The 23,496-nt window shown below is 33.1% G+C and overlaps 1 protein-coding gene across 1 annotated transcript; it reads right to left on the minus strand.

Annotated features, from left to right (window-relative positions):
• Positions 1 to 17,989: 17,989 nt before the first annotated feature.
• On the minus strand, positions 17,990 to 22,998 carry PEX14 (peroxin 14). The gene is made up of 12 exons (XM_022871119.2): positions 22,645 to 22,998; positions 22,117 to 22,358; positions 21,989 to 22,028; positions 21,706 to 21,896; positions 21,311 to 21,497; positions 21,099 to 21,188; positions 19,915 to 19,985; positions 19,781 to 19,823; positions 19,628 to 19,686; positions 19,346 to 19,390; positions 19,196 to 19,264; positions 17,990 to 18,727 (listed from the first exon to the last, which is right to left on the minus strand). The coding sequence occupies exons 1-12, from the start codon at positions 22,706 to 22,708 to the stop codon at positions 18,236 to 18,238; spliced, it is 1,593 nt and encodes a 530-aa protein (XP_022726854.2). The 5' UTR covers positions 22,709 to 22,998; the 3' UTR covers positions 17,990 to 18,235.
• Positions 22,999 to 23,496: the final 498 nt, after the last annotated feature.

Below are 23,496 nucleotides of genomic sequence, written 5' to 3' on the forward strand. Positions count from 1 at the left end.
TTTGGGATTACATCATTTTGCCCTCATAATTATGCTCAATAATCCAATTGATCACTTAAAATTATATATATATATATATATAAAATCACATGTATCAATAAAATTCGAATCATATATAATTAAATAAATTTTTAATATTTGATTTATATAATATTTATCTTGATTAAATCTATATATTAATCGATTTGGAGTCATAAGTTATCGGCTGCGTATATATCATGGAAAAGCCAAATCATTAAGCGTTCTACTACTGAAATTTTGATGAGTTGGTGCTATGGATGAAACCAGAAAATTTTATTTTTAAACATAATCTGTTAATTGGGAAAAAAAAAAAAAAAAACTCTCATTTCCTCGGGAGAAATTTTTGTTATTTTCCAACATTTTCTCTCCCTTACTTTCTGGCTTCCGCTGCCAGTCACCCGACGTTTCAGGGTTCCAGACGATGGCCCCCCTCTCCAAATTGATTGGTGAATATGTATTTGATTTTTTTGACAAAGCTTTGATTTTATACGTTTCAACTTGATTAATTGCATGACAAGAAAAAAGAAAATAAAGACGTATGGTGACTTTTCAAAATTTTAGAACTGGTCAAAGAATGAGATTGAGATCCAACACTGCAAGAAACGTTCTCTAAAAGTTAAAATTTATAGAATTAATTAAAATTTGGTGAGAAAAACGTTTGAAGTTTTAATTGTATCAAAAAACGTGTTGGAGGAAAAGGACAATTATTTGTTGTTTAGACAGGCCTGATGCATGTAAGGCAGGGAGCATGTGTCACATGCAAACTGGAACCGGATGTACGATTTGGAGGGAGAGCAAAACGATTTGGCTTATATAATTAGTCTTCGAAATTGTTTAGCACGTGTTTGTGGACGGATCGGATTGAATTGAAATCGAATTTATATTTAATATTAATAATTTTTATATTTTTTGAGATTTAATGTGATTTGAAATTTAAAATTTTAAAATTTAATTTAAATTAAAAATAAATCTTAAATTTATTCATTCATTTTAATTTTTATAATAAAATTTTTAAAAATATGATTAAATTAAATTTAATAAGAGTATATTTAATTCAAATATATATAAAAATTATACATGTAAAAATAAAAAATACAAATGATGTAAAAATAAAAATTAAATTTAATAAAATATATATCATTTTTACTTTTAATTTTTATATATAACTTACATATATATAAATAAATTTATATATAAAATTATACATGTAAAAATAAAAAATACAAATGATGTAAAAATACAAATTAAATTTAATAAAATATATATCATTTTTACTTTTAATTTTTATATATAACTTACATATATATAAATAAATTTATATATATATATATGTGAATTCAGATTAAATTTAAGTTTTAAATTTTTTTATTTAAGAAAAATTATTTAAAAATTAAACGAATTTAAAAATTATATTCAAATCTATTTAACAAATTTTAATTTTTTATCTAAATTTTTTTAAAATTTGAATAAATCTTCGAACAAATAACACGATCTCTGAATAGATTTAATTTTGTAACCTTTTATAATTATAAAAAATAAATCATTAATTATGTGCTTAATGGTTGGTCATAGTAACAATACCACTCGTAACTTTGATTTCATTTGGTTCGGCTGTTGCTTCTATTATCTGCTCCTTTATTTTTAAACCAAAAAAAAGGGTGAAAACATGTTTAGACTTTAAACAAAAAATCAATAAAAGTTTTGAAAAACTGTACACGAAATATATGTAATATTTTTAGATAAAAAGGCTAAAATATTAAAAACCTTTGAACTGTTTCATTTTTAAAATAAATTTTTATATTTTTATTATATCTAAACAAATTTTTATATTTTAATTTATATTTAAATAAGCTCTTCATTCAAATAAAACGATAGTTTATATTAAAGATTTATTTAAATACAAACTAAAGGTTAAGAGTTTATTTAAGATTAATGACTTATTTGAATATAATTAAAATATAAAGACTTATCTAAGGAAAATTAAAGATTAAAGACTAATTTGAATATAATAAAAATATAAAAATTATTTAAATAAAATTTTTAAATTTTAAACACTTTATTATTTTAATAAAAAAATCATGATTCTGTTTTATGTAGATTAATTATGTTAAATTGGTGTTATGTTTTAATTATTTATCAATTTTGTATCAAAGTGTGATTTTTTATTTACGTTTATTTTTAATATTTAAAATTATTAGAATCTTAGCTTTAATTACTAAAATTAAAAATATAATACTCTTCCAAAATACCAGGTATGTATTAATTAACAAATAGCAAAAAAGAAGCAGCTATAGAAATATCAACCCAATGAATGGGGATCAAAATTTCTTCACATATAGATGGAAAATGAATTAAAGCAGATACCTTGAATTTGATTAAATATATATTGGAACTGGTGGTGAGGATATAAAAGAGGTGCTCATTGATTGGGTTAAATTCGGTTAACACTCAAAATTTTTTTTTTAAAATTTGGTATGATTCATAAGTTAAAATTTTTATTATTTAAATATATTAAAATATAAAGAATATTTTTAAATTAAAATTAAAATAAATATTTTTTATTACTAAAATAATATTTTAAACCGAACTTGACATTGAAAATCAATATTTTAGACCCGATCCAAAGACAGAAGTTAAATTATAAAGGTAAGGCAACACGTGTTTTGATTAATATAGTACCAACTAATTTGTTTACGTGGATTGGCAAATTTTCTAAGGGGGATCTCGCCGTGCTGACTGCTGATAAAGACGCAAACCTAAATTATAATTCAAAATTTTGTTTTTTTCTTTTTAATTGAAAACCTATGGTTAATATTTTACTAAATCAGTCAAAAATACTATCACCAATTTATATCTTAGATTAGGGCCGATCACTCAGAATCACAGCGATGAATAATGATCCATTGTTGAAATCCACCTAGTGCCTTAAAAGGTTTATGCTAATATATAAAAGAAATTATGAGTGACACTAATAATTTTAAATATGATATATTAACACAACATGAAAATAATATAAAAATAATATAATTTAAAATTTTTACAAAAATTTATGAGTTTGATATAAATTAAAAAATATATTTTATATTTTACATATCAATACAAATTTAACAAGATAATTTTTCATATTTGTCGTAACGTATAGATCCGTAGACTTACCGTTAGACATAAATGAAAGGGAGTAGCTAATAATCTTTTTTATCTAGAAGTGATTGATCACCTGATTGAATCTGATCTGTAAAACATATGTTATGTTCGGGAGTCGATTACTCATGGAGAATGTTGTAGCACTCCCATAACGTCCATCCAAAGGATGGTACCAGTTTGATTTCGAATTATCCAAGCTTTGATCACTTTTATAAAATATCAGATAGTAAATTTATATTTTTCTTTTTCTTTTAATGAAAACACAGAATAATTTTTTCACTTTTTTTCTTTTTTTTTTTAAAATCAGGAAATAAAATATGGGTAAAAATAAATAAATTAAAATAGAAATCAAAAAATAAAAAGAAAATAGAAAAAGGAAAAATTGCGATCGGGTTGGGTTGAGACGCAGGTCAGCGTGTGGATCTTTGAGTTGATGTGCGGATCTTGGCTTAGCAAAACGACGTCATTCTGGAACGGTATAAAAGGCGCCTTTCAATGTTTTTTCTTAAAAGCTCAGAGCCTCTCTCTCTACCCTTAAAATCCCTGACTTCTTTTTAGAAACCCACCAAAAAGTTTAACCAAAAATTGAAAATCCCACCGATTTTTGAAAACTTTACCAAAAAATTCAACAAAAAACTGAAGAACCCACAGGTTTCTTGAAAACCTGTTGAATTTTGGAAACTTCACCAGAATCTCACCGAAAACTTCAATCTTCGTTGAAAAATTTTATCGAAAAATTCAATGTTTTTCAAAATACCCAAAAAAATCTAAAAAAAATCCAAAAAAATCCTAGATCGTCCTAGCCCTTCATAAACTCATATGTCCTCAAATCCACCTTCAGAAACCCAAAATCACACCCATAACTATAATTTGAACATGAAATCCCTATCCTCGAATCCCAAAAACCCTTATTGCCAAAATTTTTTCAGAGCTTCCCTAATAATTTTCCTTGTGTTTTCTCTTTGTTTCTATGTGTTCTTACTCTGCAGATTAGGTCCAATTTATAGGCAGCCTAGGATCAATTTTAAAAAACGAACAGAATCAATCCTAGGCTTGAATCCTAAAATTGCATTCTGTCCAGCGAGATTTTCGAGTCTAAAATTTTACTCATTACAATCAAAGTTTTGACCCATGATTCTGATCCTGATTATCTTGCCCACGTGCATACTGAATCGAAAAGGAAATATCCTAAGAAAAAAAACAGAAAAGGAAACGAATAATAATAATAATAATAATAATAGTAATAGTAATAGTAATAGTACTAATAAAAACAATAATAATAATAGTAAAAGCACCTAATTGGACCTAGATGGACCTAACCAGAATGGGTCCAATTGGGCTCGAGCCAGAATGAGCCTAATCGGGCCTAAACCAAAATGGATCAAGGTGGGCTCAATTGGGCTCGGGCCTGACCAAAATGGGTCTAGTTAGGCCCGAGCTAGAATGAGCCTAATTGGGTCTAAATTAGAATGGATCAAGGTGGGCCTAATTTGGCCCAGACCAAGATCGACCTATTCGAGTCCAAATCAAAATGAGCCTAATCGAGTTCAGACCAAAATAAGTGTCTACAGCTGCCCCTCTTTGCACATCTCTTGTCAGACAAGGATGTTGCAAAGACCTAGACATCTATATCTCAAATTTAAAAAATGACATGGGCTGAACCAAGGTTAGATGATTGGGATTAAGCAACGAGTTCAATGAAGCGACCAGGATCAAGTCAAGGTAAAAAATAATGATTGAAACAAAACCACGAATCATGAAGAATTATTTGGACTGAGCTAAGATCAAGCGACTGGTGTGAAACCACAAGTCAAAAATAAATTGACCAAGATCGAGTCGGGATCGAAAATAAATGTTCAGGACAGAACCACGAATCATGAAGAATGATTTGGACTGAGCCAAGATCAAGTGACCGGGATGAAACCACAAGGTAAAAATGAAGTGACCAAGACTGAGTCGATGTTGAAAATAAATGATCAGGACAAAACCACGAATCATGAAGAATGATCTGGACTGAGCCAAGATCAGGCGATAGGGGTGAAACCACAATAAAAAATGAAGTGACCAAGACCAAGTCAAGGTCGAAAATAAATAATCGAGATGGAATCATGAATCATGAAGAATGATTTGGACTGAGCCAAGATCAGACGATCGGGGTGAAACCACAAGTCAAAAATAAAGTGACCAAGACCGAGTCAAGGTTAAAAATAAATGATTAGGGTGAAACCATGAATCATGAAGGATGATCTGGATGAACCAAGATTAGATGATCGGGGTGAAACCACAAGTCAAAAATGAAATAACCAAACTCGAGTCGAGGTTAAAAATAAATGATCAGGATGAAACCATAAATCATGAAGAATGATTTGGATTAAGCCAAGATCAAGTGAGTGAGACAATGCAAATGCATGCCCTAACTAGGATGCAAATGAATAATTAATTATGGTGCTAAGGCTTTTGTATTCTCGTTTCTGTACACCTTTAGTAGAGAAACCATTAGATATCATCCTGCATGTTCACCTTTACTGTACACTCGAGCAGAGAAATCTCCCTTCACATTTGACAAAGAAGCTATTTTTTATCTATTCGGAGGTGCACCTTTTATGAAGAAATTATCTTTCATCAATCTGAAAGCATGCAAAGAAACCCTTTTTCATCAGCCTGGAGGCATGTTTTTGGCAAGGGAACTTTTTCATCTGCCTGTCCATTGAAAAGAGCCATGAAAGTTAAACTTTCTCTCTTTTTTTTTTTAGGGTTTATCTTTTACCTTTATCCCCTTCAATCTTTCAAAATAACACATTTCTTATGATTTTGTTCAATTATTAATCATTACCCTAATTTCAAAGCATGAGAATGCAAGTTATGCATTTTTTCCATTCATGGTAAGACATAATGAGCAATGTATAAAATTTAGAGAATGATAGGATGGCTTTCATTTATTTGGATAATCAATTACAAATGATGGTGTGAAGGAAGAAGAATGTACAAAAATAGTTATTTTGGCGTAGCAGTGTCTAAAGACAAATGATTAGATAACCATGACAATAAATTTTGGATTTTCTTTAAAAGCTCAATCAAAACTTGATGCCCCAACACTTCGAAGCTTTTCAAAATTTACTATCCCTAATATGCCAATTTCAGTTACCTTTTAAAGTTTTGATCCTTTCTTTGGTTCGCAGTTGCTCTTTTGGGTTTTCGACTTGAACTTTTCCCTTATTTTTTTTATGGTTCAAATCACTCTTTCAGGTTTTCAATTTGACTTTTTTTTTTCTATTGGAAAATCAAGCAAAATACTTCTTCACTACTTCAAAGTTGACAGGACCAGGAAATTCATTTCCATCCATCTTCGACAAGATCAAGGCTCCTCCAGAAAAATCTCTTTTTACCACATAAAGCCTTTCCTAATTTGGAGTCCATTTTTTTCTATCATTATGATGACTTGGAATAATCTTTTTAAACGCCAATTTTTCCTCTCGAAATTGTCGAGGTTTGACCTTTTTATCATGAGTTCTCATCATTCTCCTTTGATATAACTGGCCATGGTATAGAGCTGTCAACCTCCTTTCCTCGATAAAGTTTAATTGTTCATAATGTTCTTGAATCCATTCAATTTCTTCTAATCCCACTTCTTTTAAGACCTTCAGAGATATGATTTTTACTTCTATTGGTAATACAGCTTCCATCCCATAAACTAAAGGGAAAAGAGTTACTCTAGTAGAGATGAATACAGAAGTTTGATATGTATATAGAACGAAGGGTAATTTCTCATGCCAATCTTTGTATGTTTCAGTCATCTTTTTCATAATTTTTTTGATATTCTTGTTTGTAGCTTCCACTGCCCCATTCATTTTTGGGTGATATGGGGCTGAATTATGGTGCTTGATCTTAAACTGAGCACATACTTCTTATATCATCTTGCTATTTAGATTCTTTGCATTGTCAGATATAATTCTTTCTAGAAGCCCATATCTATAAATTATTTCTCTTTTGATGAATTTACAAACCACTAATTTAGTCACTGTCATGAATGAGGTAACCTCGACCCATTTGATAAAGTAGTCAATCATCACAAAAATGAATCTATTTCTATTTGAAGCTTTTGGTGTGATAGGGCCAATGACATCCATGCCCCACATAGAAAATAGCCAAGGTGGTGCTATGACATGCAAAGTGCTGGGCATAGCATGAATCTTATCAGTATAAATCTGGCATTTATGGCACCTTCGAGCATAATCGATGTAATCTTTTTTTATTTTCAATCAATAATATCCAGCGTGCATATCCTATCTCGCCATCATATGCCCATTTGTATATGCTCCACATACACCATTGTGCACCTCTTCAATAATTTTTTTGGCTTCAGATATATTTACACAATGGAGTAACACTTGGTCTTTGCCTATTTTGTACAAAGTTTTCCCATCTAGAAAGAATCTCATAGCCAATCTTTGTAAGACTCTCTTATCATTTTTTGTTGCTTGGTTTAGATACTATTGATTTTTTAAATACTGTATGACATCATAATACTAGGGGCAGTCATCCTCCTCTTCTTCCAAGTTGGCATAATGTATTGACATATCTTTGATATCTAACTTGATCGGCTGGATTTCAGTGGTATTATTGATCCGTACCATGGCTACCAAGGTAGCCAAGACATCTACAATTTGATTTTCTTCCTAAGGCAATGTTCAAATCGAATTATTTTAAAACTGTTTGCACAGCTCTAAAATATATTTTTGATAAGGGATGAGTTTTGAATCCCTTGTCTTTCATTCACCTTTCAATTGATAAATGACTAGAGTTGAGTCTCCAAACACCTTTAATATTTCAATCTTTCTGTCTAAAGTCGTATGCAGCCCCATGACACAAGCTTTATCCTCAACAACATTATTAGTGCAGTTGAAATTTAATCTTGTTGTAATAGGATAGTAGTGCTTCGTTAGAGATATCAAAATTGCTGTAATCCCATGCTTACTGGCATTAGCGACGTTATCGAAATACATCTGCCATGTTTCTTCTTTATCGTCATCTTCTTCTGATTCTAAGATGGCCATTAATTCATCATCTGAAAAATTAAATTTTATGGGCTCATAATTTTTAGCGGCCCTATCTGTTAAAAATTCAATAATGACACTTTCTTTAATTACTTTTTGACTTACATATACTATGTCATATCCAGAAAGTAACACTTGCCATCTTGTGATTCTTTTTAATAGTGAAGATTTCTCGAAGATATATTTGATGGGATCTAATTTAGCTATGAGCAGAGTAGCATGGTACAACATGTACTGCCTGAACCTTTTAGTCATCTAAGCCAAAACACAACGCATATTCTCTAGTGATGAATGCTTAGACTCATACTCTATGAATTTTTTGGTCAAATAATAAATATCTTTTTCTCTCTTACTGGATTTATCTTGTTGGCCCAGCAGATATCCCACCGAGCCCTCTTGTACCATTAGGTATAGAATTAGTGATTTTCTAAGGATAAGTGGTATTAATATTTGAGGGTTTGATAAGTACTACTTGATCTTATCGAAAGTTGCTTGACATTGTTCATTCCACTCCCTGAGATTATTCTTTCGAAGGAGTTTGAAAATGGGGTCACATTTAAGAGTGAGTTGAGAAATGAACCGAGAAATACAATTCAATCTACCTAAAAAATCATGAACCTCTTTTTGTGTACTTGATGGAGATAGATTCTGAATGGCTCAAATTTTATCTGGATCTACTTCTATCCTTTTTTTGCTAACTATAAATCCCAACAACTTTTTTTACCTGGCTCCAAATGTACATTTAGTTGGATTCAACTTGAGTTGAAACCTTCGTAACCTTTCAAATAACTTTTTGAGGTTAATTATATGATCTTCTAATTTTTGAGACTTGGTAATCATGTCGTCCACATATACCTCAATCTCCTTATGCATCATATCGTGGAAGAGTGCCACCATAGCCCTTTGATAAGTTATCCTGACATTCTTTAGCCTGAAAGGCATAATTTTATAGCAAAATGTCTCCTACATGGTGATAAAAATAGTTTTTTCTATGTCATATGGAGCCATTTTTATCTAATTATACCCAGAGAATCTATCCATGGAAAAGAATACTGAATGTTGGTCGTATTATCCATCAAAGTATCGATGTGCGATAAAGGAAAATTATCCTTAAAGCTAGCTTTGTTCAAATCTCTATAGTCTACAGACATCTGTACCTTGTTATCCTTTTTGGGAACATGTATGATATTAGCCACCCATTTAGGATACTTGGCCACTTGCAAGAAGCCTATATTAAATTACTTTTTAACTTTCTATTTGATTTCAACAGCATCTTCAGTTTTATTCTTCTTAGCTTTTGGTGTGTTGGTTTGCATTCTGGCTTTAATTGTAACTTATGCTTCACTATTTCAGTGCTAAGTCTAGGCATATCTTGATAGGACCAAATAAAGACATCCATAAATTCTTAGAGTAACTCATCTAACCGCTGTTGGTCAACAACTGAAAGTAAAGTGTCAATCTTGACTTCTTTCCTATTTTTGGGATCACTCAAATTGATCAATTTGACCACTTTTTGATAAGGCTCAATGGATTTATCTTTCTGTTCAATTAGCCTTATTAAATTCGGAGACAAAGTATATTCTTCAAAATCTTTTTTAATATCCAATTTATTGATATTAATTGAATTTTCAAAGTTAAACCCTAGATTATTTCATGATTATTTTCACATTCATTTAGGGACCTAAAAGTTAATAGAATAGGAAATATTGGCAAGAAATTTTGATGGTGAAATGAATGGAATGGAAGAAATGAACGAAAAGCATGCTCCTACTTTTATTGAAATAATGAAAAATAAAAGGTCTAACCATGAGATTTCATCCTAATGATTTTGGGCATAAGCGACTAGGAGATGTGATTACATTGAAAGAAAATCCAAAATAATAGACATTTGGATGACCCTTCAATTCTGTAATTCATATCCCAACGGGCAAGGGTAAACCATGGTTTTTTCATTTTGGCTTCCATCATCCACCATGTGAATGAACAGCTTGGCAAAAGCTTCATCTTACTTTGGTTCCTTTTTTGCATTCTCTTTAGCTTTTGGAAACATGTATCCTCAAAGAGTGAAAACTCATTTAAGTGGGGAATAATCATCAATTTGTTCTTTGCCTTACTGCTGAGGCTTAGTATTCTCTCCATCTCATAACCTAATCTGGTTCTACCGCTATTATCCTCAAGCTTTGAGAATTCTCTCATCCCTTAAAGGTTTTTACCTAAATCGAACCCAATACTCTAACCCTTATTGACCATCTGATTAATCGTAATTTAATTGAATTTAAACCCTTCACCTATTGCATTAACAGGTTCAAAGGATCTGTATCAACACTCCAATGATTCTTCTACCGTTTCTACATATAGAACATTTATGAGTTGGGTTATCAGCAAATCTTTCTCTCCAACCATAATCACTAATTACTTTTCTACATTGAACTTGATTTTTTGGTGCAATGAAGAAGGAACAATGCCTGCTTTGTGGATCAATAGTCTTTTTAATAAGCAACAGTATGATAGAGAGATATCCATAACTTAAAATTTTATATTGAAAATGCATGAACCAATATATATGGGTAGCTCAACATCTTTCAATAGTTCTCGCCTAGTCCCATCGAATGCTCAAACTACCATTTAACTGTTCTGGATACTAGACATATCAAAGGATAACTTTGTCAAAGTGGACATAGACATAACATTGATAGTTGATCCATTATCAACAAAGACCTTAGCTACTATATGACCTTTGTATTTAACAGTGATATGCAATGCCTTGGTACTTCTTCTACCTTCTGATGGAATCCCATCATCACTAAAAGAGATATGGTGTGGCATTACCATATTGCTTGCCAATGATTCACATACTCTATGAAGACATTATGGGCCACATAAGCTTGATTTAATACTTTTAACAAGGTATTATAATACGGTTCAGAGTTTAAGAGAAGTGATAACAAAAAAATTTTGGCTGGCATCTTATTCAATTGCTTTACCATAAAGTACTCATTGTGTTTGACTATCTTCAAAAACTTGCAAACCTCATTTTTAAGCACAAGTTTCAATGTATCTTTTTTTGGGATTTTTGGTTCAGTTTACTTTTTTTTTCCTTTTTTTTTGACTTACTCAAAGTCTCCGGAGTGTAACATCTTTCACTTTTAGTTATGCCCCTTACTTCTGTTATATTGGCAATTTTAACTTTTAGCATATCTTTTTGCTGTCCTTGAATCGTTACCCCACATTCATAATTTCAAGGCACTACTTTGTAATCTTTATATAGAAATGGGTGTGAAACCTTAAGGGCTATTGGTTTGGGAATAAACTTATTCCCAATTGATGGTGACTTCTCTTTGCAACGTATAGTGACAGGTTTTGGCACCCACCTATCTGTCATAGCCACCTCGATGTCTTTTAAGACTTTTAACTCTTCATATAGCTCTATTTGGTAAGAGTCCATTAGTTTATAAACTTTACCCTAAAATTGCTTGCAGATGTCGATTGAATGATCAAACACCCCACTATGATATTTATACCTTTGATTTAGGATGTGTTTCCCTATCTAAGCGCTTGGAACCACTGATTGTATCATCCTAACCTTATATAAGGCTTCATATAGCTGGTTAAATGGCATCTTAAGCTCTTCTACCCTCTTCTTCACATATTTTTCATTTGTATCTAAAGCATTGACTGTATGGCTAGGCAAAAGATTTCTGCTGATGTTAGGTACAGAACTCCCACAATATCAAAGCTTATCAACCCTTCTTTAATCAAACTCTGCACCCTATGTTTGAAATGAATGTAATTTTCAGTAGAATGTCTTGTTACTCTGAAATGATAGTCACAATGGGCATTGGCATCATACCATTTAGAGTAAGGAGGTTTAAGCCATTTTGCCAGGACATGAGCTAGGAAATGGCTTTTATAGAGCTCTTGATATAGCTTTTTACAGCTTATGGGTATGGGGTCAAAGGCTAGTCTTTCTTTGGTTCGTGATTCTCTGGTATTGCTTGTGGTGCTGACTGTGAGAGCAACAGATCTTAAAAAAGATGGATAAGACAGTCTAGTAATTAACTGGTATGGAGATGCGAAAGTATGACTTATTATATGATGGTATATGAGGTAGGTAGGTCAAGAGTAGCTTCTGAATTGTTGTCCTTCAAGACTCACAGTCTGAGTCTCATTTCTCTTTTTCTTAGGTGCTCTCTTGGAAGACTCAACTCCTTCAAGCTTGTCATTTTTTATGATATTTTCAATGATCTCTCTCGAAATCACCATGTCTGTAAAATTTTTAGTTGCATTTCTAATCATCATCTCATAATAATGTAATTTTAGAGTGCTCACAAATAGCATAGTGATTTTTTTATGTAAAAAGAGGTTGTACCTAGGCTGCCACATCCTGTCACCTTTGAACATATTGCTTGAAGGATTCAAATGTTTTTTTTCCATGGCTTGTAAGAAAAGATGGTTAGAAGCCATGTCAATGATGTGACGATATTGATTGATAAAAGATCTAGTCAAATCTTTCCATATCATGATGCGAGTCTCATCTAATTAGACATACCATCTGATCGTAAATCTAGTCAAACTATCTTGAAACACGTGCACAAGCAATTTTTCATTACTGACATATGCTATCATTTTACGATAGTACATGATGATATGTGTGATAAGACAATTGGTACCATACACTTCTCAAACTTTGGTATTTTAAATTTCGGTGGCATTACTTCATCTGGTACTAGGCAAAGTCCCATTACATCCATGGATCCATAGAAGTCTATTCTCTCTACAACCCTTAATCTTTCTCCAAGTCTATTCATAGCTTGATCAATTTTAGAGTCCCCCAAGGGCATAGCTGTTTATGGCTTTTCGTTCTCTTTCACCTCATATGCAGTGGAGAGTTTAATAGGTTCAGCTACTTTTTTGACAAAGACAGGATTATCATAACTTTGGATATTTCTCATGACTTGGTGCATAGGTCATTCTTGGGTAATTGTATTTCAGAAGAGCCGTCTATTGAGGCTGAAAGAATGGTGTGGTTTGATTTTATGGTAGGTCGAAGCCTGGAGGATATGCCGAATTAGTAACTTCTTGTGAAATATCTTCTTTTACTGATTTTCCCCTATTTATCTTTTTTAAGACCTTTAAAATTTGGCTCAGCTTTTCCTCTAATGCTTCTTAAGCTTTCTCTATCTTTTCAAAGTGACTTGTATTATCCTTTTCCATCTTTCTAGCTAAAGCCCGAGTGTTGTATTGATGAGAAGATATTCTTACACCTTAGTACCACAATTAAAGATTTAATGACAATGCTATGATAATAAATGCATGAATGAATGTAATGCAACTGAAATAAAAAAAATAAAAATATTTGCCCTTTGAAAAAGATCCAACAAAAAAAAAACTTTCATTTATTCTACAGAAGTCTGTTTTATATCAAACCTAATACTGTTCCTCTATAGAAACGTCTAACTTACTCATATTGATCCTTAACCTCTTCAATGAAGTTTAATAATTTTTACCCATGCTTTCTCGTCGGTGTGATCAAAGCTCTCAAAGTCTCAGCCTTTTCTGCCATATCGTCTGCTTGAATCACGGCCATACCTATTTGAATAGTGAGGTGCTTATGTATCTCTGTCTTTTTAACCCTTTTTTTTATCACACCACACTTGATGAGATAATTCTCTGTGCTTTTTTGTAAGGATCCTTACACGATTTTTTTGTTGCCTTAGCTTCAATGTCAAAGTCAGGATATGGTTTAACAGCCATTGGTTCTTTTGCTCAACCTCTATAAAAGTATTTTCTATGTGGTGCGTTCTTCTTTCAACTCTTCATTTTCGTGAGCCAACTCAGTATTGTTTATTTTTTTGGCTTGTACTTATATGCGTAACCTCTTATGCTTCTATTGTAACTCCTTCAACTTTTTTAGGGCATCATCCCATTCTCAACAACCTTCTAAGCCTTACTATATTCTTTGGAAATTCTATGGGCTTAAATTTTTAGTTTTTCTACTTTGTTTTGCCATTGATCCTTTTCTTCCTGTAGCTTCAAGACCTCTTGTCTTAGTTTCTTTTTTTCCATCTCATGCTCTAATTTTGAAAGCTATTTATCAGATTCTTAACCCACTAGTAAGTCGTAATCCTGAGGCCCAGATGCAATCTTCTGACCTCTTTTATTTCTCCAAACCAAATATCCCTGAGTAACCCGATCCGTTAATGATCATGGGCTTCTTCCAGGCTTTAATTATGTTGTCAATCTTTTGGAAGGTTTCGAGCTCCTCATATGAGCAGTCGAACTGGTCAAGCTTATGGGTCATACGAATAAACTATTCAGCTTCATGATGCCTCCTTACCATTAATGGGACATAACTTGTTAACCCTCATAGGCCTAAGAGTGGGACCTCTGTCTCATCTCTACATTGGTAAAGAATAGGTTCTCTACCCATCCATGGAGCTAACCATCTTACTTGACTAACAGTGAGTCCTTGCATCAAATATTTTCACTCCTTTTGAGTTCTTACCTCTGGCCAAGTGCTTTGACAAAATTCTTTAATTAGACTCTGAGTATGGAGATAAAGTTTGGTGAAGGCACTTTTCTTGCACTCAAAATGGCTTTTTATCCATACATATAATAAGGGTATACAACCTATGAAGCATACTTTATCCATCTGCCTATAAAAACTCAGAGATCTAATAGTTTCTACCAAGATAACTGGTAAAGGGTTACAACCTCTTTCAATCTACTCAAATAGATCCACCACTTCTATTTCAAAATGTCCTAAGACCTTGGGGAAGATAACCAACCCATATATGGCTAGAGCAAACACATTCATTCTTTGGTCATCATCTGGATGCTTGATAATGAAATCTCGAAAGACCCCCATGGAATACCTTTGTGATCATTTTTCTCTTGAATGTATGAGTTTATAGTCTCTTTTCCCACCCATAGCATCTGGCTCAGCTTCTTGTGATCCCTGATTTGTATTTTTTTATGTATGTTTGATCTAGATACAATAGATGCATACCCATCAGAGTTGAGTATTCCTCAATTATTGGTACTAGATAACCTCATTAAAGATAAAACACTGATAGGAAGGATCTTAAAATTGTACCATTACCCTGATAAATGAGTAGTCAACCTCCACTAACAGGAGATGTGTTATATGTTCAAACTTTTCACGAAAAGCTCTTGCCTTAAAGGGTCATACCATTCCATATGTCTAATAATCTTTTCAAGTTATTGTGTTTGAGGAATAGGTGGGCTTCTTTTGATAATGTAGGGACATGACCAGGTGGCAAACAATCTTTTCTTCTAGCTACCTCTTTTCTGATTCGATCTTCACCTTTATGGGAGAATCATATTTAAACAACATAGATGAGTTGCAAACCTAACGTTCTGTGGAATCCATAAGGATTTTTTGTTGAAAAAGCTTTGGGGCAAGAATGCAATTTGCGAACATGTTCATGAATGTGTGCAAAAAGAAATAAAAGAAGAAAAAGAAATTAGTTAGTCATTTCAATGAAATATAAGGAAAACATAATAGTTAAGATAACAGCATGACCTAGAATTTGAGATTATCTACAAAGGGTGGGAAAATAAGGCTCTATCTATAGTTGGGCTTCTAAAGTCAACTATATGTGGTTTGGGCCATTTCTAAAAGGTTCTTAAATTGTTCCCTACATCATAGTCCATTACAAACTAGTAAGGCACCCAAATCCTTACCCATTATAGGTTTTAAGTGAAAAAATGTTCAATCTGCATGGGAGTATTTTGCATCCCCTGCGGAGACATAAAATCTCACGAGGGTATAGATACTTCACTCTTTCCTAAAGGTAGAACCCGGGTGGAGAGCTTATGTTATGCATATGCAAGTGAATGACAAATAAGCATATATCTAGGTGAATATAAATTCTGAATAATGGGGTAAACAAATGAACAATAATAAAGTAGATATAAATAATGAAAAGAAGTAATTTCGAATTTGTTAGACAAGACCTGGATAATAAGAAATCTTTTATTGGCTTGACTCTTCATAATGTCTCTAGTGGAGTCGTCAAACTATCATAACGTATAGTTCTATAAACCTACCGCTAGATATGGATGAAAGAGAGCCGCCACTAATACTTTTTGTCTAGGTGTGATTAGCCACTTGATTGAATCTGATCTATAAAACAGATGTTAGGTTCGGGAGTTAATTACGCATAAGAAAGGTTGTAGCACCCCCCACAACTCCCATCCAAAAGATGATACCAGTTTGATTTTGAATTATCCAAGCCTTGATCACTTTTATAAAATACCATATAGTAAATTTTATATTTTCCCTTTTTTGTTTTTCCTTTTTTTGTTTTTTTTTTTATGAAAAGACAAAATAATTTATTCACTTTTTTTTCTTTTTTTTAATAAAAAAAATATGAAATAAAATATGGGTAAAAATAAATAAATTAAAATAGAAATAAAAAAAAAAAGAAAAACTAGAGATCGGGTCGGGTCAAGACCCGAGTCAACGCGTGAATTTTCAGGTCGACATGTGGATCTTGGCTTGACGAAATGGCATCGTTCTGGAGCAGTATAAAAGGTGCCTTTCAGCTTTTTTTCTTAGAAACCTCAGAGCCTCTCTCTAAAAACCCATCGAAAAAGTTCAACCAGAAACTGAAAATCCCACTGATTTCTGAAAACTTTGCTGAAAAATTCAATCGAAAACTGAAAAACCCACCAGTTTCTGGAAAACCTGTCGGATTCTGAAAATTTCACCGAAATCTCATCGAAAACTTCAACTTTCGTCGAAAAATTCTACTGAAAAATTCAATGTTCTTTAAAAAACCCAAAAAAATCCAAAAATTTTTTTTAAAAAGTCCAAAAAAATTTTCAAATAGTCCTAGCCCTTCCTAAACCTCTTACAACTTCAAATCTACCTTCAGAAACCCAAAATCACACCTAGAACTACAAATTGAACTTGAAATCCCTATCCTTGAATCTTAGAAACCCTTACTACCAAAACTTTTCCAAACTTCTCTAATAATTTTCCTTGTGTTTTCTCTTTGTTTCTGTGTGTTCTTGCTCTACAAATTAAGTGCAATTTATAGGCAGCCTAAGATCAATTTTAGGAAATAAACAAAATCAATCCTAGACTTGAATCTTAGGATTGCATTTTATTCAGCGAAATTTTCGAGTCCAAAATTTCAATCATTGCAATCAAAGTTTTGACTCATGATTTTAATCCTGATTATCTTACCCACGTGCATACTGAATCGAAAAGGAAAAATCTCAAGAAAAAAAAACAAAAAAATAAATAATAATAATAATAATAATAATAATAGTAAAAATAATAATAATAATAATAAAAGCACCTGATTTGACTTAGATGAATCAAAATGAACCCAGATCAAAATAGATTTAATCAAATTCGGACCAAAATAGACCTAATTGAATTTAGACCAAAATGGGTATCTATAATATTTTATAAATATTAAATGTGTCGTGCAATTTAGTGGAGGCGACGCAACAAAACCAGAAGAAATCGTGCAATTTAGTGGATGTCAACTCGCGTAGGCCTTGATTTATTTATATACAGGTATTGGTCGGTTAGTGGAAGTTCAAGCCTCATCCTACATTTAGCTTCTATAATATAATAATAAGATTTGCTTCAAGCCAATAATGATCATATAGAATATTTGTAGTGCCACAAATATGATAATAAGGCGTGGGCAGATGTGAAGTGAAACGAGTGCCATGAATGGTTCAAAAAGGATGACTTGGTTCAGTTTGCGGGGTGGGCGATGTTACTGTAGAACTCAAAACAGAACAATCATATGCAAATTCTTCAGAGAATGCTCGGATTTACATTTTTTTGACATGTCAATGCAAACCAAAAGTTTCAAATAATAGCGGGCAATGCATTATTATTATTAGTCTACATAAAGAACTTGTCATAATGAGAAAGGTCTGGGTATCACTGCCTTGCCTTCTATCATTTTTAAACATATGCATCGGTAAACCGAAGATCAAGCTTACCCTCGAAAAGGAATCACGCATCAGTTCCCTTCAAAGCTGTGTTCTTGCTCTTGTATCTCAGTGGAGTTCACGCCCGAAACACCTCCATTCATCTCCACCGCTCCTGCTGACTCTGATATTTCTGTGATCCTCTGTAACTCATCAACCTCTGAGGGGAGAGCCACTGACTGATCATCAGCCAATTGTTCTTGTTTAGAAGTTTCTCTCTGAGCTGATAATTTTGGCTGTCGAATGGCTTCAGCTGCTTCTGGCATTGCTACAGGTGGTGGCTGGGGAGGAACCCATGTACGTGGAATTGGTTGTTCATTGGTTCTTACACCATAAGGTCCAGCTTTACCTTCATCTTCATTTTCAATCTCTGTGATTCTAACATTTTTCCGTTGCCACCAAGGCGTTGAGCTCTCATTATCAACCAGATAGTTTAACCCATTGTCTTGCACTTTTTGATTCAAGCCTCCAGCACTTCCTTGAGATTGGAGTACCTGGCTGGATCCATTTTGGGCCTCCCAGGGCTACTCATTTGAAAAAAAAATGGCAGTCAGATTTGGGCAAATAAAAGGCAGGTTGACATTGCCTTAATACGAGTCAAATTTCTCAGCACAAAAGCACTACTATTTTCAAAGGATTGTAACATTCTAACGGCATGAACCCAGTGGCAACTTCAAAACCATCCCAAAGAATAGAGCATGGTGGTCAAGTTTCATTAAGTTTCCATAGATTGACCCTCCCCCTACACCTCGACATGCAGAAACCTGATGCAGAGGGCTACCCATTTTGTCCAAACATCAAACAGCAACTATTTGGTAAATAGATTAATTATGGCCCTAAATAGGTGTCGTACAAACTCTTCAAATATAATACTATATCCAATTTTTCAAGGATGTTTAATTAACCAAATTGAAGTGAAACCCTAGTAAATATATGAAAATAATGCAAGAGGAAAACAATCCAAAAGATTAAGGAAAAACTCTTGAACACACCTTAGTTCTTGGTGCTCTGCGAGGATATGATGGTTGCTGGTTAGGGTTGGGAGGCATATCATTAATTTCCTGTATATGAATTAGAAATGACAGAGTTACATTGATGCAGTAAACAAGTCAATATCAACATAGAAATGCGAACTGGATTACTCTGATATTTGAAGGTTTCTCCCCTCTCTGGACCATAGCCATAATCTGCAACAAAATTACAAGTATCAATATCAAAATGCCTTTAAAACCAATCCAAAAATATGATATTTGTTTTGAAACTGTTAGAAACGGATTGTAAGACCAATTAAACTAAATAATCTTGGTCGCAGCTTGGTCTAAGTGAATTAAGAATGGCAAGTAAATTAAGCAGTACAGTGGAACATTTATTATAGTAATTCTTTTAACGATGTTGAGTAGCAAAAGGATAAAGAGAATTACTACCTCCATATATGACTTCGGATGTGGTGGTTCAGCAGATGCAGGCAGTGAGGAAGATCTCACTGCATAGAAAATCATAATTATATGGTACAGGAATTCAAACTGTTTGACAGACTACACAACTAACTTCCAGAATATTAATAACAGGAAAATTACCAGAGCGCACATCAGCATCCATCTTGCCATTCGCATAGGAATGCTGTACAGGCATTTTTTATTTAGTAATAACTCATCTTGCACAACTCAAACATATATGAAGCATTTGAAGTTAACATTTAGTTTCGGCATACCTTTGCACTTGAGGCTGATACTCTATGATCTTCATGATCGACAAATGTTCTGCCAGAGCTATTAGCTTGTCCTAATGGTTAGACAAATAAGAGAATTAATACTGAACTTAAACTACTCACTGAACACCATTGGGATGTCTTACTCAGAAATCTAAATTACATTTAGGCACAGAAAGACAATAAAGCCATTTTAATTAATTTCATGAGGTGCTCCAGGGAAGTGGTTAGCAAGCAGTACCAGTGACACTAAATGGCATTTTGGATGTTACCAAATGCGAAGTAAAGTTAGTTTAATAATCAATTATTACGAGGTCCCTCACCATGCATCAAAATTACGAGCAGATAGCTAGTTGAGTAATTGCACTAGGTCAAGTATGTACTTGCCGAGGCAAAATCCTTTAGTAAACAAATAATCTAACATTCAAGCAAAAGCAATATCAAATTATTCAGCACAACAAGAGGAAGTGAACTCTTCATTCAAGCTGTAACTTCCTAAGCAATATCAAATTTCTTTCATGTGCACCCATAGTATTCAAAATTGGACTTTTATGAACATAATCAAATTCCAAAAGCACCGACCCTGTGCCCTGTTACAACCAAGGTGTCCAATCCTGAACACCAGAAAACAGCTGATGCTTTGAGGAGAGATATATCTCCACTCTCCAGTATGTGAGTCAACTTGTTTTCTTCACAATCATGGTAAAAGAATAAGATTGTGGAGAGCCTCATTTCAACTTATAAAGCCTCTAAGCTAACAAAATTTTCAATTCACATTTTCCCAATATAAAGTTCTAGTGTTTTAGGTCAAAACCTCTTTGTAATATGGCTAAACTTAAACTTAAAGCATCCAGTAACTATTAAGGAAAATATAAAGCTCTTGTTATTTGGAGAAAATAAGGTTTAAAGAAAGAAAAAAGAAATGTATTTATTGCATCATTTCATTGTCTAGTTTACCATAAGTTTAGATGCTTTTGTGTGCCAGAAATTTAAGAGAATGCTCTAGAGGCAAGGTATCAATATCCATAGCTGAATTAATTTCCAGCATGATGTTAACTGAGGTCATAATAGCACCCTGAATAAAACATTACTTCCTTTAACCATCAAATTTATATGAAAAGTTCAAGAACCAAAGTCCATGTATATTTCGTAAGACCAAGCTAGACTAAAAATTAACGTCTACATACCTTCCAATTTCCTTATAGCATTACTCATTGATTTCATTTCTTGTACTTGCACATCTATCAGATTCATAAATTCCTCAAAGTGCCTTCTCTCTGACAAGGATCAAACTAGGTTCAGTAAATCACAAAGATAATTAATCAAGAAATAAAAGAAAAAAGACCAACAAAACACAATCAAACTACTCAGCAAAAAACAAAGGCCATTAGAATTCAACCTTCGTTTTTGGAGTTCAACATTTCCTGGCTTGCTTTTGCAACATCAGCAGCTGCAGCCGCAGCTGCTTTTGCTGCAGCTGCTGCCTCTTCTGCCAAACTTGGTTTTGCATTGCTCTTGGCATGGTCATTTTCTTCTTCCAACACAACTTTACGTATCCAAGACTTCAACCTTGGGATAATAGCATTCTAAACAAAAAAGAAGTTATCTGACCATCTAATATAACTGTGAGAAAAACCTAGTTTATGAAAATGCACTTGAAGCTGGACATAAGCAGCTTCTTCCAGCATCAGAACATGAAGTTAAGCTAGGCATTGATGTATAACATATCTTACTAAATATGAAATGATAGAAGATATAATCTTTTGGGTAATGAACAATAGAAGATATTGATACCTTGATTAAGACAGCTGTGCCAGCTCCTGAAGCCGCCAGTACCCCTAGAGCAAAAACAGCATGATACCAGTGAAACCGTGATCCTGCAAGTATTCCCACAGATCCAGTACTAGCAGGAGCAGCGGCCACAGGCTGAGGAGTTTGCGTTGTGGCTTGATTTTGAACGGTAGATGAAGGCTTCACTTGCCCATCTGATTGCATTATGATACAGTAACAAAATCGCATCAGTGATGCAGGGACAAGAAAAAGGCTTGATTCCCACTTTACTAATACAATGTATTACCTTGATTCAGACTAGCTAGTTGTGAACTAGGAGGAGGGTCCTGTTAAGAATCAATGAATGCTTCATAAACAGATATCAACAGAATTAAAATGTCAAGATAATGAACCAACAGAAAACAATTATATTACAGGCACACGCCGGAAAGCTTCATCTATCTCCTCTTTTGTAAGGCCTTTCCTCTCGAGAAACGACCTTCTATAAACAACAGGAGAACCCCTAACTTTGGGATGTGAAAGAAATTTGACAGCATTCAAAACCTGGTCCTCTCTTATAGGTTCAGAGTTCACAAACACAGATGCTGGAACATTCTGTTTAGTAGCCTCTGGCGGCCTAACATCTTGTTGAACCTCATTTGCTTGTTGTACAACCTCTGTATCAATGGGTTCTAAAATTAGATTTAAAAAAAATAAAAATAAAAATGGAATTATTCATTTATCCTTACGTATACCAATTTTTTTTTTTTTCCCCTTTAATAGGTTCCAATTTCTCACAAGTATCTAGAACCAGAACTTTCTTTTTCTTATAGCAGAGCATATAAGTCAGCTTTTAAGAAAGGAAATTCATATAAAAAATTGGGCTTTAATTTACTGTTAATAGAATGTCAACGTTATGAAGTTTAAAGCCTATAATAATATAGAGAAAAAGGGAAATCAGACCTGAGATTGTTTGGGGTTTATCTTCGTCGGTGTTGGGAGGAGCAGGGGACTGAGTCGTCGCCATAGCAGCTCACTGAGTTGGAAGGAGAAAAAGAAAGGATGAACAGTTGAAGTGAGAGTCGAGAAACAAATTTGATTGAGAACGGGGTTGCTGACGACAGATGATGAAAAGGGTAGGGGTGGGAAAAAGAAGATTTTGCTTATTACGATGCTGCTGCTACCATCTTCTCGTCATTTATTTATCCATTCTCAATCTCAAGCTCATCACCTTTGTTGTTGGCTCTTTTGAAGAAAGAAAGACAACAAAATTTTGGTTGGATAATAGTATGAATTTTCGCTGCCTTCGGTTTTTCTGGATTGGGCTTTCTTTCCAGATAAAATCAATAATAATTTTTGGGCTTTAACTTACGTGTTGAAGAAAAAGGACGGCATCAAACCTGGATAAGGGACTGCTACTCGGCTCCAGGCCAACAACTTAGGGCCCGTTCGGCACCCTGACAACATAGCGATTAAGCTTGATTAAATTTAATGTTATAAATAACATATTAATACTCGTAAGTGATTTTAATTTAACTTGATTAAAACTCAAATTAGACTCAATTATTATTAAGTTGAATTTGAACTCAAACAATTTAATTTATTAAACGAATCAAATTCAATTATATTAATATTAAATTCGAATAGTTCATGAATTTAATTAAATTTTTTTATATATATTATTTTATTTATAAAGTTATTATCTTACCCTTAACTTAAAAAACCTTAATCTTTTTCATTTTATTATTTCCCTTTTACTCCTCATCTCCCTCATCTCACCAAAAAACTTATCTACGACATCTTTTCCTTTCACTC

The sequence above is a fragment of the Durio zibethinus genome, chromosome 17, assembly GCF_047325235.1.
Source record: "Durio zibethinus cultivar Kanyao isolate XHJ-2024 chromosome 17, ASM4732523v1, whole genome shotgun sequence".
In the NCBI taxonomy this organism is placed as follows: Eukaryota; Viridiplantae; Streptophyta; class Magnoliopsida; order Malvales; family Malvaceae; genus Durio; species Durio zibethinus.

Excerpts from the sequence above, each read along its gene's own strand:
- PEX14 (XM_022871119.2), bottom strand. The coding sequence starts at position 22,708 with ATGGCGACGACTCAGTCCCCTGCTCCTCCCAACACCGACGAAGATAAA. Across the intron at positions 21,897-21,988 it reads ACTAGCTAGTCTGAATCAAG|ATGGGCAAGTGAAGCCTTCA; the intron begins GTAATACATTGT and ends TAATGCAATCAG. Across the intron at positions 19,687-19,780 it reads GGATGCTGATGTGCGCTCTG|TGAGATCTTCCTCACTGCCT; the intron begins GTAATTTTCCTG and ends TTTTCTATGCAG.